The sequence below is a fragment of the Chelonoidis abingdonii genome, chromosome 6 (assembly GCF_003597395.2).
Source record: "Chelonoidis abingdonii isolate Lonesome George chromosome 6, CheloAbing_2.0, whole genome shotgun sequence".
In the NCBI taxonomy this organism is placed as follows: Eukaryota; Metazoa; Chordata; order Testudines; family Testudinidae; genus Chelonoidis; species Chelonoidis abingdonii.
The window spans coordinates 50468570-50487295 of NC_133774.1; the positions used below are offsets into that span (position 1 = coordinate 50468570).

General features: G+C 40.4%; 1 protein-coding gene across 3 annotated transcripts in view; it reads right to left on the minus strand.

Moving 5' to 3' along the window:
• The window catches only part of ARHGEF28 (Rho guanine nucleotide exchange factor 28), a 230453-nt gene that overhangs the window by 168568 nt on the left and 43159 nt on the right, over positions 1-18726 (minus strand). For all 3 annotated transcript variants that reach the window (XM_032763554.2, XM_032763555.2, XM_032763557.2), the window contains exons 3-4: positions 12010-12157; positions 8757-9050 (exon numbers count right to left, since the gene is read on the minus strand). In XM_032763554.2, the coding sequence (XP_032619445.1) occupies positions 8757-9050; positions 12010-12157 (442 nt within the window). The remainder of the gene's footprint in view (positions 1-8756; positions 9051-12009; positions 12158-18726) is intronic.

The following is an 18726-nucleotide window of genomic DNA, read 5'->3' on the forward strand; positions in this document are numbered from 1 at the left end:
GTTTCTCTTAACCTCCTAGAATAGCACAAGAAGCAATGGGCTTAAATTGCAGCAAGGGAGGTTCAGGTTGGACATTAGGAAAACCTTCCTAACTGTCAGGGTGGTTAAGCACTGGAATAAATGGCCTAGGGAGGTTGGGGAATCTCTGTCATTGGAGATTTCTAAGAGCAGGTTGGACAAACACCTGTCAGAAATGGTCTAGATGATACTTAGTTCTGCCACAAATGCAGGAGACTGGACTAGAAGACCTCTCGAGGTCCCTTCCAGTTCTATGATTCTGCTCAATTTGCAGAATCATTTAGAATATGTTACCTTCTACCGATGACAATGGAAAGGTGTGATCCGTGATTGGGCTCTGTGTGTGTGTGCGCGCATGTGTATATGTGTGTAAATAATCCATTAATAAAGAGCAGCGGAGGTTTGCAAAATTTATGCCCTGCCACAATAGTTACAACAAATAGAGTGACAGAAAGATTACTCAAAAGAGAGAGACAGGGTAGCTAGTCAAAGAATTAAATAATTATATTACTCAAGAACACTGCTGAATCAACCAGTGCAATCACTGTAACAACAGACAACTACAGTGGCTCAAAATTGAGCATGGGACAGATTCTACCATCAATACAGTGAATAGTCCCTTGCCCTATGATGACACCTTTTATAAACTTACCATAGGCATTGCGGTAACTTATTTATTTGTATCTTCAAGACATATCAATATATGTTTTATATTATAAGGTACTTATTACTTAAAAATCACATGATAATTTGGCCAGTCAAACTGCATGATTGCCTCATCATTAATCACGCTATACCACTTAAAGTAAACACTTTAAACAACACACCTGGCTCTGTAACAAAAACTCAGCCCACTATAATTGCACTGGGGGATGAAAAATGAAATTTAACAAAAATCATCCCTTACGTTAAGTATAAGGTAAACTAGGTGATTACTACTATTTGTGTGGGAGTTTTCAAAAGTGACCACTGAGCTTGGGTGCCCCAACTTTTGGGTGATCCACCCCAAGACATCTTGTGCTTGATTTTCCACAATATGCCCCAGAAATCTAGGTACTCGGAATTCAATAACTAATCACTTGTGAAAAGTTAGGGACGACAATAAACACTACCCAGAACAAAGAGGAAATAAATCTTTCCACCCCATATCATCTAAGCACATCTCAGAGGACTTGAGAATGGCCATGGCCACCTCTAGTCTATTTTTTCTTCTGCCTTGAAAAATAATCATGCTTAAATGGACACAATCCTGTTTTATCAGTATATTTTAATAGGTTTAATAATCCTGGATTTTCATGGCTTCTTAGAAGCTGAAAGATAATCTGCTTCCATAGCAAGGGTCAAGTTCTGACTGCTCGGTGCTCAAAAGTTCACTCCAAAACTCACATCAAGTGACAACAGCATGGGCAGAACTTGAGGAAGTTTTGAAAATGTACAGACTGGCAAAAGGAAAAATGAAAAGAGAAAGAAAAATGAAAAAATGGGTGGGACAAAAAAAACCAAACAAACCTGGGCATCATTCATTCTATTGCATTCAGTTGCAAAAAGAAGAGGGGGGAAAAAAAAGATAAGACTGGGGAAAGTTTAAATTAAAAAATGGAAAGATCTGAAAAGGCAAAAGCTTTTTGGAAAAGTTTTCAGTTTTGAGAAAAGGCCATTTTTCATTAAAGAACTGTTCCCTCCAAGATCTGAATGAAAGATTTCAACTATTTCTAAACACAACAATATGGCAGTTGTTTAATAAAGGCCTAGATGCTACAAAAAAAAAAGGTGGTGTTGGGGAGGGGATATGCCCGCCAGACCTTGTTTTGCATCAGATCTTGATTCTGCTGCCAAAACACTGTGTTTAAACGATAAAAATCTGAGCCAAACAATCTGTTTTAAACGTTAAATAAATCCTTTTGTTCTTACTGCACCTGAATCCCTTCCTCTGTCCAAAACGATAAAAGAACAAAACAAATATTTCTCTCTGACAGAAATGACTAAGCTCTTTCTGGGCCATGAACCTCATTCATTTCCTGGAAGGAGACCGAAAGCTCCATACTTGTCACTTGAAGAAAAGACAGAGACACCACAACAGGCCGACAGTTTTTCAGTTTTTCCTGGCTCCATCTTCCTATGAACTCCTAATGCATTGTCAGACCTTTATATTAGATAAGAGATTGTTTATAAAATGTTCTTCAGTATACTGCAGTCCTGAAAAACTTACACACATACTTATCTTTACACATTGTGAATAGTCATGGGAGTTGACTTCAGTGTGACTAATCACAGCTGGGTGAGTAAGTCTTTGCAGGATCAGAGCCTTAGTTAGTGCCATGTGATTAGACTAGATGACCTCTGCTTGTCCAATACCACAACCCCCCTACAATAACCTTGCGACCCCTCCACAACTCTTTTTTGAGTCAGGATCCCTATAATTACAACACTATAAATAGCTGAAATCATGAAAATTACAAATTTAAAAATCCTATGACCATGAAATGACCATGAATTTGGTAGGGTCCTAATGATAATAGAGGCACAGCACAGAATCTCCCACATGCAGTCAATAGGGGATTTCACACACAGGTCAAATCTGCCCTAGAAACTTTTCTCAATATAGCAATGTCGTTACAGGTACACATTTTTTGTGACATCCCAGCAAACCCCACTAGTGTAGCTACAGTTATACCAACATAAAAGTTCTTTTGCCTGTATATTTTATTTCACTCAGGGAACAGATATATGCTATACCAGCAAAAGTACTTGTTTGTTGCATCTATGCTAGGAGGGTTTGCTACTATGTCAGCAAACCTTCTCTAGCGTAGTCACAGCTTCAATTATGTTTGCTTGTTTTGGCAATTCCAACAAGTTCTGAGGCAACACAAGGGGTCTGTCAGCAGAATGGCTACTATAGAAATGGAAGGGAAATATCAAACACATTCAAAAGTCGTCTAGCTTATTATTATTGCTGTTATTTTCTACTGAGCACTGAAAATGTGCCTAATGCGGAGAGTTTAGGATCTCAAAAACAAATATCGAGAAGACAATAGAAACTGCCATAATGGAGCAGACCCAAGGCCCACCCAGTTCAATAACCCATCTCCATCAGAGGCTAGTACCAGATGTTGCTCAGGAAGATGCAAGAAACCTTCTAATCCCCAGTAATCAGAGACTGGCTTAACAACAGAAATATTAAGCCTGTTTCAAAATTTGTTAGCACTAGCAACTGTAACTTTCACTTTTTTAAAAAAGCAACAAAGAGTCCTGTGGCACCTTATAGACTAACAGATGTATTGGAGCATGAGCTTTCATGGGTGAATACCCACTTCGTCAGACACATGTGGTGGAAATTTCCAAAGGCAGGTATAAATAACCACATGTGTCTGACGAAGTGGGTATTCACCCAAGAAAGCTTATGCTCCAATATGTCTGTTAGTCCATACGGTGCCACAGACTTTTTGTTGCTTTTTACACAGCTACTCCCTGATATTTTCATTATTTTTTCTGTCTCTAAAAATGTCAAATCCCTTTTTGAACAGCCCTTTAAAATCTGAGATGGCGTGGGGTATGGAGTGGGGGATACCAGAAATCACTTCCATGCTAACTAAGTTATGCATCCAGTATTTCCCCAAATCCTTGAAGGAGAACACGAGTTTTGCCAATTCCCCCACCTTTCTTTCTCAAAATACCAAATTTTATTGCAAATGAAGTGAGAAAGTCATATACACAAATATTTTGTTCAATTTAGAGCAAGGACAGAATGTGGATAAGCTGAGTGTGAATAGCTGAGACTTATCGGGAATGGCTATTATCACAGGAAGTACTAGTAAAGAGTATTATGCCAGTAGACAAAGAAAAATAGATAAAATCTAAAATGTCACAAAATAATGAATACTGTTCAGAAAAGGAGATGATAAATGCAGTGGGTTTGAATTTTCTACCAGCTTCTCCTATAAGAGCTACTCCTAAGAAATAATTATGACATATTTATGAAATAGGAAATCAGTGTTGTTTATGATAGAAAATTAAATATGAGCATAGGCTACTTCCTTTGCTTATCTATAACTGATTTTCAAGGTGAATAATATTCATGAAAATTCAGAAACAGAAAATGCTGTTGCTTCTACTAATGGTTCCAAACTTTAAAGAACATTATTTATCTTGAAAATTATTATGGTTTGTGACAAAGGAAGTAGCAAATGTTTTTATTTCATTAATAGCACAGTTACAGTCATCCAGACAATCTGAACTCCACCCTGCAGCAGACCTCTGAAAACATCCATCTATCTCTCATGGGTCTGCAAACTGTATGGGTGAGTGCCACAGCCTGTTCCCCACAAATCCTACTCCACCGACAAAATAGGGAACACACTGTGCAGGGATCCTTGCGGAGATTTTCTTGCCTGGCCCAGACCTCTCCCACAGGTTTGTGCCCATGGGACGGGTCAATTTGGGCTAACAGATTTCTTTCAGCAATTTCTACAGAATCCCTAATCTCTATTCTGATCTAAAGGGGTTTTCTATAAAGGGAATAAAAAGTACCTATCACAGGAAGTATTTTAAAATATGAATTCTAGAGCTGCTTGAAAAAAATCCAATTTTTTTAAACAAATTGATAAAAAAGGGAAACATTCTCTCATTTTTTGGCCAGTTTTAATAAATTCTGTGCCTTAATCCACCTTAGTGATTAGCATCCTGCAAGGTTTCTTCTTCAGAAATAAAGGCTACATTTTTTTTTAAAGGGTATTTGAACACATGGAGTCTCCTTTAGCTCTGGTTGCGACTATGAAGCAGAACATCACGACCCCTCATGTATTATGTATGTGGGTAGCCGGTGATATTGCTTTCTGTGTGTGCAAACAGCCACTTATTACAATAATAATTTATGCTTCCTGAAAGGTTCATGCTTTTATTAACTGTTCCTTTTTTCAAGTTTAAATAATGCGGCTAACAAGTTCCGACCTGTGTGACTGTATTAAATTCCTGGATTGTTTAGAACACTCAGTAGCCAATTCAATTTCTCCCTTTATCCAGCCCATTTTATACACTTACAAAGGGATTACAAGAACTGGTTCCAAATACCAAAACTCTTATGAATAAATTATTCTTTTGACTGTATTTCCATCAAACCATATGTCTCTAAATACTCATTAAAAAAATGAGGTCCAAAAACACCATAAGGTAGAATAATTTCCTCCATCAATGTCATTCTAAAGTCATTTTCTTTGAATAAACACTCTGGGAATCAGTAACAGCAGCCCTTTGAAAACTAACAATTCAAACAAACAGCTCTTTTGTCTGATAAATGTGTGGTCTTAATGTAGGTACAGTACTCTTATAGTAACTGATAAGCAACTAATTAGTGAACAAATCATGTATATTAGTAGCTCTCAACCTGGGATAAGAGACATTAAGATACTAGTTATACAAGAATTTTTTAAAAGAAACATAAGAAACAAAATAAAATCATACACATAGAAATGAGACAAAAAGAATACCGTGAAGGGAAAAGGAAAAAAACATCCAGTGTAGACAAAGAAGTTGACAGAAATAAAGTCAATCAGCTTATATGCCATGTGTGCAGGGGACTGGACTAGATGACCTCTCAAGGTCCCTTCCAGTCCTATGATTCTATGCACACACACGCACGCACACACACACACACACACACACACACACACAATCCTGCTCAGTAATTTGTAAACTTGTCAAGTAGTGTGAGAGAGATGCTCCCTGACAACTGAGATTATATGCTCTTTGGGACAAGGACTGCCTTCTGGTTGGTGTTCATACAGAGTTTAGCACAATGGGACCCTGATCCATGTTTGGAGCGGGTTCCCAGGCAATAATGAAATGCAAATAATGAATAATACAGGACCCATTCAGACATTTTTCATTGGCGCATGTGCTAAAAAGGGACAAAAATAAGAGCTCATATAGGTTATGAAAAAGCAACCCAGTATAACTACAACAATGTAGCTAATACAAATGTCCATGATGTAGAGACACTGCAACAGTACAAACAGGAATTGCACTGGTGCAATTCACAGTAGCAGAGCAAGTCACCTTGGTGCAAGGTTCAGCTTACCATTGCAGTGTACCTACAATGTGGGGTTTGAAGCGCTGTAGCTACACTGGTGTACATACCCTGATGCAAAAAAAAAAAAAACAAGAGACAGCTGTACAGAATAGTGACACTGTGAGAAAAGCTGTTCAGAACACTGCAAATCAGAAGGGATCAGCAGGAGTAATCAGAGTTCATTTTCCTGAGTGAATAGATATATTCTCTTCTTGACTCAGGTATATCATTCCGTGTTAGCAAGAGATCTGCACACATATGGAGAGAAGAATGTACCCTATCATGCCAAATAAATACAATTAAAGCCCTTGCAGTGTTATGTCTGCTACATTCCTGACTATAGAAGTGAGGGCCCTCACCAACTCTGCTACCAGTTGTGGGGAGTTTTATTCAGGAACCAGCAACAAGAGAATCACTGCTAACTTTAACAACCATGACACAGGTATAAGGTGAGAGCTGGTTTCACAGATAGATAAGTACCACATTAGAGACTGTCACCACTGCCTTGAAATGCACCCAGAAGCAAACAGGAAGTCAGTACCAAACTTTAAGTAAGGCTGTTATGTGCTCAGAACAGTTCACCCTGCATAGGTGAGAGGTATCCTGCACATGCTGATGATTCCATGTGGTCTTCAAGGGGGATGAACTAGCTACTGACCATGAGTTACTGGCTAAGACAGAATCACAGGTTACAGGGAAAATCTAAAACATAGAAGGCATCCACACAACACAACTGATGATGAAACACATTTGGGGCAAAGTGATCCCATATTTCAAACAATTACATTTAATGCAGTAGTTGGGACACATTTCCCAGCTTTATCACTGCATTTGAGGCTTGTCAGTCTAAACAAAGTGGAAAGCACGTGCAAAACATATGAAAACAAAAGGTCAAGTGAAGCCCTTTCAGACTCTTCTGGTAGTGAGTAGTGCAATGTGCAATGAAAGGAACATTTTGAAGTGAACTTGCTGGACAATAACTAAAAATGAAAGAAATAGTCCAGTGATATTTAGATGGAAGCTGCTATTTTCACAGGAGTTCCTAATACTGGCTGAGACAGTCTCATGACCCTCTGACTTTAAAACTCAGTAGGCCTAGTAGAAGTAAGTGAAGTTGCAGCAAGTTTAGTGTGAGCAGATGCCACACAAGTGTCCCAGTGCAGCTCTGGCTTTCTACCTCAGCATATAGTTCTGTCTACTGATATTTTAGACATGGTCCTCGCTAGGACCCCAAACTAAAACCCACTGAAGTAATGAGAAGATTCCCATTGCCTTCTGTGGCCTTGGATCAAGCCCTTGATTAGAAACTATGCTCAACTACAATGTAGTTTAATGATGTGAACCAATATTTACTACACATGAAAAGGAAACAACTGAACACACTCTTTCGTATCGCCTAAGCCAGCAACTCACCATACATGCGCGCACTAATTCAATGCGCCAAACAAGCCACCCTACCTTAAAAAAAATAAAAAATAAAAAAACTCTTCAGGTATATCCCTAATATCAAATTTTGTAGGGAAAATAATCCTATGAATCAAACCCATTTATTAAAAACAGATTTCCAATGTCCTGAAAAACCTTTTTTTGAAAAGAACACTCCAAAGCAGTATGAAATCCACTACTATCTACAGACATAGTGGAATTAGAAAAATCTTGAAATAATTCTCACTCAATAAATAGAACAGGGTGAAACTCAGTGGTTCGGTTTCTCAAATGTCTTTTTTCCATCTTAGGTTCACATGGGGTTGCTTGTCTTCAAATTTTGAACAATTTCACGTACCCAAAACAAAACTCAGACAAATGTACCAGACTGTCAGTAGAAAACACGTGAAGCCATCAAATTTCACATGGCTTACAAGCAAAGCAATAAATCAGCTGGGTCTAAAGAAAAAGTTCATGCTCCTCAGCAAACCTAACCCCAGTTGTGTATTTGTAATGAAACCTGAAACTGATGCTTCACCTGATTTCATTACAGAAGTTTTAGTAATACTGTTCACATAAAGTACTATGGCTATTTTTCATTCTACGTTCTTTCAGCCACTAAAAAATCCCATGCTTCCCTAGCATAGCATATTCATATATTAATGATGAGTCCATCTTGTGCAGGGGTGGCCCTGAAACCTATGAAATACTTATACTTCCAGGAGTTAATGCAATCCTAAGTGAGGCATCACTATTGATTGTACTGTGGTAAACAATATGCATAGTCACTGGTTAGAATTCCTGTACTGAGACATTCTTTTGCCTGTTCCATGACATCATAATTTGTTTACATCTTCTTTTGTTGGTGTAACCTGTTTTTTCTTTTTTCTTTTTCAATATTTCATCAGTTTGGAATCAAGGTGGAGACACTTCATTATTATAATCCTTGGTTTTTTTGAAGTGCCAACTATGTCAGCAGTTGTAGACAGCATTATTCATCAAAAGGACTAAATTCACAGTGAGAGTCAAGGTACAAAGGGTTCTTTGACAGACTGAATTACAATAACAATGTGATGCTACAGGAAAAAACTGAAGCCTTGATTTCCCTTATGATGGGGAACTTATGTTCAGAGAACAGTAAAATAAACCACAGGGATGTGGAATCTGCTATGAAAGGTCACAAACACTAGTATGAATTGTACAGGTACAGGTAAATTACAGTTAAAAGCTTTTAAATGAAAAATCCTACCGTCTTCTGAACAATTTCCAAGGATGTTCCATGTAGGTGGCAGCTCTTCATGAGCTATGGCCAGCATCATATCATGATCCAATGACTGGAAATCTTCCACAGTTAGCCCAAACTTACTGAGTAGTGTCTGGTGACTAGTAGAAGTGACGCAGTCAAAGTGGCTAACCAGAAAATGAGATAACTTGCAAGACAGATTCTGTTTGTAAGTGACAGAACAGCAGCCCAGGGTCACAGGAGAATATCCCTTCGTATACATGACCACAGAGACTGAAACAGTTTCTTGGCATCCATGGCCTGAAATATAACGTAGATTAATTATTAACACATTAGCTACTTTTAGAATATATATTGCTCTTCCCTCATCCCTTTTTTAACCTAAGAAATACTTTGAAAATGTATCTGAAGTTGGCGTATTTTACTTCCCTCCATTTAAATCCAGTTGTTAAAGGGAATCTATCAATCACTTTTGGTCACAAATTTAAAACTAACTATATTGTTAACAAATGTCCTCCAAGTTATACTGATGTATTTGGTTTCACAACCAGCCTTTCCAGTCCTGGGTACTTTAACATGGTCTATTTAAAAACACTTGTCAGATTACTGTAAGTGCTGAATGCCCCAATTCAAAAGCATGAGGTGGCTTAGGGCATTTCAACACCTACAGTAATTTAAGAAAAAAAAGAGATGGGAAATGGTAAATTTAAATTATCTGAATCCTAGAATTCCTTTGACAGTCTTGGTTCTACCCTGTAGAGTCCTCAGTATTCATCAGCAGGACTGAAAGTGAGAGACAGGTAGGTGGTCATTGGCAGACCACATCTGAGCATGGGTGCTAGGTGAACAGGTCCCAGCATGCAAATTTTGGGGCCATGCACAGCTAGGTACCTCTAACCCCATACCCAAAGCACATCTGCTAGGTCACAGTGAGTAGGGGTAAGGAGGGGGGAACAGAACTGGGAGCAGCGAATGGACGGGGCAGCAGATGTCACCTGCAGGGTAGCAGCTGTTGGCATGTAAATTAAAGATGCAACAGTCATCTGAATGGAAAATTACAACTTTCAGTGTAGGACGAGTACAGATAGTGAGTTGCCCCCAGTGGCAACTTTTTCTATACCTCCATTCTGCTCTCCTAGCAAGATCAGCCCTTTATCTGTGACTGTTGTCAAGATCATGGAAGCAGTTTTTGGGGTCAGAAGCAAAAAAAAAAAAAAAAAAAAAAAAAAAAAATGATAGCAAAGAAAGGGATTCCTGAGGGATAAGCAGTGAGAGCACTGGGTTTTATTTATTTTTAACATGGATTTTATACCCCCTGATCTCCCCAGAAGCTTTCCACTAACGTACGTCTCTATTTACGCACCCACATTTTTGACAACACTGATTTAAAGCAATTTTAAGTTTTCAGTTTACGGCTGGAATTTTCACAGGTGCCCAGCTGTGTTAGGAGCCCACTCTCCTAGACACCTCACTCCCTCAGGCTCTTTTGAAAACCCCAAGGTTAGGCTCTAAATCTGAGCTGGCATACTGACATCTTTGAAGGATCTCTACAAGAGTTGTGCACTGTTCTTATACATCCCACATGAGTGAACGCTGAAACCTTCTGATACGATTTTAAAGGGGAGATTTTAGAACAATGTAGGTGCATCTAATTTCTGCATACTGCTACTACTACAATTGTTTATACAAATCAGTTAACACACAAAAAATGGGCAAGTAAACAAGGAACAGTGATAGCAGTGGTCTTTAAACATAAAATGATACAAAGTATTTCTATTTGGCAACTTTGCTAAGTAAAGTTCCGTTACAATATAAAGACTATTCAACTCTCAATCTCTATTTCACTCTCCCAGTATCTTCTACAGGAATAGGTAGCAGGTTGAGTGTGGTCTGTGGCCCTATGTTTTTATTTCTTGTCCACAAACAATTTAAAAACAAATTCATTCCTCTATAAAAAATTAGTTGGGTACCCTGGAATAAAACATGACATTACATTTCTTCCATTTTATTCCATGATAATCTCTTCCCATTTAATGAATTAAAGAAGCAGTCATGGGACAGCACAGAATTTTTCCTTTTAATCAACTGCCAGTTTTCAGAATCTAAATCTCCTCTAGTTATTGCATAAGTAAATAGGAACGAGTAACAAGCAGAGTCTAATGCTCTGGCAGAATGTATTTATATCTGCTATTTACTAACAAACGGGAAGTTCACAAGTCATATTTTTAAAAAAAAAAAAACAATCGGTTTATAGCAGCCAAGGGGATAATCTCTTTTTAAGGCAGTAAGTGGGGTGTTAGGCTAGTCCAAGTTCACTCCCTTCATTGTGAAGCACCAATATCATATGTTTGCATCCCACTCCCCTTCCACATGTATCAGCAGCTTAGGCAATGTTCCAAATACAAGCGTTGACAACTTCCTACTAAAAGACTTCAAATCAGAAGAGAGAATTGAGAAGTGATGCTCCCCAGGACTGCACCTGGGTGCCACACTAATTTCAGAAGTCAAATAATTATGGCCATTTTTCACCCCACCAGAAACAAGAGGGTTTACTCACTCACCAACAAGTGTGTTTCCCATTCTTTTTTCTCCCTTCCCCCACAACCCAAAGAAACAAGCACTTAAAATGCAAAGGCAGCTCTAGGTACTTAACCTGAACCCTGCCTCCTTGGATCTACCTCCCATAATATAATCTCTTCACATCATTTGTCAAATGATACAATGCAGGCTGGAATTGTCCACAAAACCTCATACCACAAAGCCACATACCCAGCAAGCCACAGAGCAGCACACACATAATCTAGACCTGGACAAATCCACAATTCTCAGTAAAATCCCCAGAGCAAGCCAAGGTTGAAGAACTGGAAGAACTTAACCACTACATCCTAGGATGGCCCACAGACTGATACAGAGGGGTTATGCAGGCTTCAGAAGTCCAGGATGTCCAGGAGCAAAAGACCTGGGCTGAGACTTGGCTTGTTTTGTAGACTTAATAATCAAATCACATCTGAAGACCATATGCACTGTACTGCTCCCCCACTGCAAACAATACATAGTGTTGCAAAAGGCACAAGAGAGCAGAAACAAGACTAACCACTCAAACTCATCCCCAAAGTCCACCCCACCACACCATGTTTCCCATTATAAAAACTTAATAAGAAAACACAACTATGTTAAAATATCAGATTTTAGTTCACATCAAAAAGGAAAGTGGGGATGGGAGAGAGAAATACAAATGTGATATAACAACCGTGCTCACCTGGAATGATGGACTGAAGAGCACTATCATTAATTCGCTCAGCAAACGTTATATGTCTCTGAGTGGAGCCGTTATAAACAAAGTAACATTCAGCATCTTCTGGGAGGTAAATATCTTTGTCAAACTTTGCACATACAGTCATCTGTCCCTGAAAAAAGAATATAACTTTGTATACACCCAGCAGTGTTCTAATTAGCCAATAAGTCTACTAATATATATTTCAGATTTTAAAAGTTTGTTGGTTATTTTTTAACTCTGCAACATACAGTAGTTCAAATAAAAATCTGCTACTATTCATCCCTGTTCAGAAAGCAATACTATATTTATCAAACTGTAATGGATAGGATTAACTTTTAAAACTTTTTAAACTAATTCCTGTACTCCCAATTCATACCTATAGAAGAATATCAAACTTTTAACCAAGCATAAATAAGTATGTCAAAATAAGTAGGCCAATCAACTCGTGTATTTTAATATTCATGAGACGAATCTATTAAAAATATAAAATTTCTCCATTCTGAAATTTATTTTATGCTAATTTATTTCAGAATTTTCTTCAAATGAAATGATCTTATTGTTAACACTTGATTGAAAAAAAGCACTAACATCTCTCTCTAGTATGATTGTGCAAGATCAAAGAAATACAAGGTCCCACAGACAACTGCCCTTTTTGTTTCATTTTTAAATAATCAATAGAAAGTAACAAGCCAAGAAAAATCCACTGTACAATAGCTTCAAAAAAAGCACAGGAAAGGGATCTGAAAGCAGCAAACAATAACAAATGTCTGCAATTTCTGAGGGAGGAAATTTAGATGAAGTTGTATTTCCTAAAAGAGAAGAACAGCTTGCTTCACAAGGGTTGCCGGTTGCTACGATTACTTTTAATAAGCCACAGACAGAATTGTCTTAACATGTCGCTAAATATGTATTTTACGGAAAACAAATTGCATTAAAATATCACAATCTTTCATACTTCAAATGAATATCTGAGCTGCATCTATACAGAACAGGTTCCTAACTGAGTGAACCAGAATAGAACTTTTCAAAAGAGTTTCAAAAGATTATGACCATTTACACCAACATACAATAAAAATATTACATGTATATTGTGCCCTCGATTCACACTTCCTCTGGTGCTTTGTAATTATCACTGAAGAAGCATGCAGTTAAGTACTTGAGGTGTCCCTATAAACATCAGTCCTCTCTTTGCTTGCCAACCCTCTTGATTTTCACTTTAGTTTATTTCTGTGTCTCAGTTGAAAAGCAGAATCCAGAAAGTGCCTCTTAAAGAAGGGCTTCCATGGTACGACACCTCTGACCAAGTCTTCGGAGTGGGCATCATCACCCACTTCTCACTCAGACTTGCCTGAATTCTTTGTTGCCCTTCTCTCTGGAAATGGCTCATGGCACTTATGAGTGCACAGTGTCTTAAACAAAAACAAGTGTACAGAAATTAAATAAAATTAAAGCAAATAGTGTCAGACTACACATCATCTTGTTTAGATACAAGATTTATCCTAAGTTACATCCTAAATGTGAGCAAAGTTTAAAGCCTAGCACACTAAGGCCTGCTCTACACTACAAAGTTAGGTTAACCTAAGCCACCTGCATCGACCTAGCTGTGCATGTGTCTACACTTAAATTTAATGTTTTGAAATGCCTTTTCCTGACTGTCCAGTCAGGGGAACACACCTAGCAGCTCTCCACTGCTGTGTATAACTGCTCAGGTAGGGTGACCAGATGTCCCAATTTTATAGGGACAGTACTGATATCTGGGACTGTGTCTTATAAAGGCGCCTATTACACACACACACCCCCTATGCCCAGCTGACCATGCCACTACACACTCAAGATGCACTCTGGCCTGCAGCAAACAGAAGAGATTGTATCTTACGGGCCTGAGTCTGTGCAAGCACAGCTACGGATCAGCTGTAGGAACATGGACATCCATGAGCAGATTGCTTGGGGGATGCAGAAAAAAGGGTATGACAGGGATCAGCAGCAGGGCCAAGTGAAAGCCAAGGAACTGCAGCAGGCACATCAGAAGGCCAGGAAGGCCAACAGGCGATCTGGTGCCGAGCTGAAGACCTGCTTTTTTCACAAAGAGCTGCATGCCATACTTGGGGAGACCCCACAACCACCCTGCATACCACCATGGATACTTCTGAGAAGCCCAAGTCTCAGATTCCCTGGCATGAACAGCAAGGACAAGGAAGAGGTGGAAGAGGAAGAAGAGAAGATGGGGGACGGGAGACCGGGGGGCTGGGTGGGGTCCAGCTGCACCGCAAGCCAGGAAATATTTGAGACTCCATCTCAGTCTAGTCGGATGAGCACAGGTGTGCCCAACACAGGGGAAGGAACCTTGAATAAGTGTGTACATTTATTTCCTATTGCAGTGACAGTGCTCCCAACTTAATAGGACATGACTATCAACTTTTCATTAATTTATTCCTGCTAGAAGAGGTAGCAATACAACATAGAGAAGTAGTGTTATCTGCTTTTCATTCCCCTACAGAGTTAGGGATGTCCCTTGAGTCCTCCTGAGAGACCTCAATGAAACCTTCATGGAGGTGTTCTGCAATCTTCTGCCAAAGGTTTCAAGGGCTGGCAGCCCTATTTCTGTCTCCACAATAGGATGCTTTCCCCACGCCAGTCGGCGATAACTTTGGCAGGCACTGTTGCAGTCAACAGACTAGCAGCATACAGGTGCAGGCAGCTTTGAGATGCCAGCTGCAGCTGTGCTTTCTGTGTATTTGCTACCTGAGTGAGATATCAACTAAAATCACCACCACCTGTTAAACAATGGTGCCAGTATCTAGTGCCATTGCCCTATATTCATAGTTTCATGCAACCAAACAATTTCCTCCTTATTTCTTTCACATCTGGCAGACTCTATTCACCCTGGCAGGTGTGCTGAGTGGCGCCATGCACAAGCAATCCCAAGCAGAAGTGTCAATCAGCATGTCTTGTATAAAACTTTTGGGGTGCAAAAGAAGGGAGTTCTGAATCTGAACTTTTGCTTTCTGTTGTGCCTATGCTAACAATGGTATCTGTGCATGGTTTATCTGTAGCTGCTGCCCTTGTGGTCTGGAGGGGTTCTCCCTCCACACTTGAGCCAGATAAGGAGAGGAAAGAAGCAGACTCAGGATGACCTGTTCAGCAAGATCCTGCAACCCAGTGCTGTATCAGAGAGTGAACAGAGGGCCTGAAGGCATAGGTGCCAACTCCATGGGTGTTCTGGGGCTGGAGCACCCACGGGGAAAAATTAGTGGGTACTCTGCATCCACTGGCAGCCAAGCTCCCTTCCTCCCCTGCCCCACCCCCTCCTCCTCCCCGAGCATGCCGCATCCCCGCTTCTCCGCCTACCTCCCAGCACTTCCCACCTGGCCGCCACCAAACAGTTGTTTTGCAGCATTAGCCCACTCCGGGGGGTGGGGGGGAGCGGAAACGTGGTGTGCTCAGGGGAGCAGCCTAGCAAGAGGCGAGGCCGGGACAGGGATTTGGAGAAGGAGTTGGAATAGGGGCAGGGAGGGGGCGGAGTTGGGGTGGGGACTTTGGGGAAGGGGTTGGAATGAGGGCAGTGCATCATGGAAGGGGTGCAGTGGGGGCAGGGATGGAGATAGCAGGGGGTCGAGCACCCAGGGGAAAGAGAGGAAGTCGGCATCTATGCCTGGAGAATGAATAGTGCAGACTATTCCAGGAATCCCAGAGGAAGAGGCCAGGGAGCTGCATCAGGACATAATGGGGCTTCTCTGGCAGCAAACACAGACTCTGCAGACTCTTGTGCTCCCTTTGCAGCCCATGGAGAACTACAGTACAGCACCTCTCTACATGCCTCCCTCCAATATTACACATGGGATCCCTGTCCCTACCACTCCACACTGGGAGACATTAAGAACAACCACAGCTTCACGCACACTGACCTGTGAGAGCCACGACTGATGCATGTGTAGCTAAAATAGACATGAATGTTCCTTCCCCTTTTCTAAACTCTGTGATATAAATTAAGGTTTTAATATATTTGTTTTTAACTTGCACAGAATTTTTGAAGTATTTTCATCACTCAATAAAACTCTACTGTTTGAAAAACAATGTATCGCTATTAGTTCCCAGCAAATGCTGCAGAATGCCTGGTGGTAGTGAAAGCACCCACTTCGCTGTGCTTGTATACTTTGACACAACTCATAGGATGAGCAATACATGCAAGGATATAATCATAGATGTACAACAAGCACCACAAAATTAATAGATGCATTGACAGTGTTATATTCATAGATGTGCATCAAGCACCATATAATTCCTAAGAGGCCCCCAAACTGCAGGGCTAAGTAAAGCATAGTACACTACAACACACTACTGTGGCTCACTGTTAAAGTGCAGTTTCAAAGCCTCCCTAAACCATTGAGCCACTGTATGGCTGTTCAAACTCGGCAGACAGCTGCTCCACCTTCACCCTCTATCCTATGGCAACTTCTTCCTGTTTTCTTCACAGATATTATGCAGGACATGGCAGGCAGCTATAACCATTGGACTACTTTTCTCAATGAGATCCAATCTTGTCAGTAAACAACATCAGCATCCCTTCAATTTACTAAAAGCCAAGTTTCCACAGTGTGATCTCCAATTGCTCCTACACTGTCAGTGCAGCTCTCATTCTAGTGTCCCTGTGCTGGAGGGCTGAGGTGAGCTCAGCACACAGATCCAAGAATATCCAAAAGTCCTGCAGCCACTGCTCATCATCCCAAACCTGTATTATGATGCAATCCCATCAGTCAACACTCATTTCTGCAGCACACCATTATTTACAGCTCCATGAACGTTATCAACAATTTTGAACTGGTTCTTGCAACATCCCACAGCAATCTGCCCTTGAAGAAATCATCATGCTCCCCGTGGCTCTGCAAATACCTGAGGATTGCACGTACTCTGCTTGCAGTGTTCATGACAATAGTGCAGAACTGTGCGGACTCCATACTTCTGTCAGAGATGGCAGACAGCAACAACTCCCACTCAAGTTTGTGGAATTTTTCAAAACAGGCATGAAAATTATGGGATAGCAATGGCATTATGGGGTGGAGAAAGTAGAATGATTGAAACTTGACTCTGCAATCCCGTGACCGCATGCAACTCATTTCTGCCTCACCAAGCGTTGCCAGAACTTCCCAAAAGTTGGACAGTATTTACCCATGTGACACTGCACCACGCACTGGTGAGCATGCGCAGTGCCAACACAAGGAGCAAAGTATGCAAGCACACAAGCCATGTACTAACTGCAGCAGCTTTATGCCAAAGTAACTTGTGTCACCAAAAGTTTGTAACGTACTACAAACAAATGTGTCTATTCCTACCCTCATGCTGACAGGTTCCTCAATCTGCTAGCATATGAGGGCGAGTCTGAAACGTTACTGCACCTGCAAAGTGCTTTTTCCTACTTTCCTTTGGCTTGTACTCCTTTGTTTATACTCAGCAAACTGTTGATGTTTAGGTGTGAATATCCCACATCCCATTTAGCCACGAGCTCCAACTTTGTGACTCACTTCTCTGGATGGGAGGATAGGGACTGAACCAGTCCCTGGCATTACTTAGAGCACCTCAGGAATGGCTCTAAGTTACACCTGAATGTCTTTGTCTTCTAAGGGGTGATCCAGTGAGATCACTTGAGCACAGGGAAACTTCAGCTGTGTCCCCTTTTCCTAGCCTCTTTTCCCTGTGCTAGTTCTGTACCACCTGGGGATTCCCCTCAGGCATGGACAGCTGGCCGGATCTACCCACTTTGCAGCAGCAGACTGGAACAAGGGGGATGCAGCACGACAGCACTTCTAGTCTTATCAATCTACTCTAATTTTAAAATTTTAAAATGCAGTTTGTTATTGTACCCAGTGGCCAACATTGTTCTTTTCTTTAAAAACACTTAGGTTAAATAAAGATAGAAGAAAGATATAGGGAACACTAATCATATTATTTGATGCTCAGAATTATTTGATACTCAGAATTTTCACAACAACTCTCTAAAACAAAAAGGAGGAGGCAGAAAAAAGGGAAGAAAGAGCAGTGGGCAGCTGATGGATGTAGGATAAGATACTGATTTTTCACGGCCTGTACCTTACTGAGGAAGAATCTGCTTAATACTGTAAAGAAAGATTTTATAGGAAGAAGGCATCTTCGTAGCTACATTGTATCTGGAAAACATTTGGGTTACTCATTTGGAAAATCCTGCAATAAGACGACTTCACTATGTGTTACTACAGAAAATTCAAGATGCTAGGGAAAGTGAGCTTTTAGAGGAGGAACTGGAGCCCCAGATTTTCTGGTGATGCCTGACTGGTGTGGCATTGGACCCCAGTACTTCATATACTAGCCTCAAACCTCTTTCCTCCCTTCACATCCAGATTCTTTCTTCATATCTTCCTGCTTAATAACACAAAAATCTACTTTTTAGTTTTTATTCTCTCTGGTAAAACCCACGTCTACCGTAGCAATTTTGTGTCTTGATTACAGTAAATGTCTCTTCTCCAATAACACCATCCCTCTCCTCTTCCCACCTGATTCTACCCAAAATACTGTTGCTAATATTATTGGAATCTCCCACTGCTCCATCCATGTTATCACCTACTCACCACCTTGAATCCCTTCCATTGCTTTTTATCTCTTGCTGCCTCATATACAAGCACCTTTGACTCATCTTCAAACCCTATATAATTATGTCCCTTCTGCATT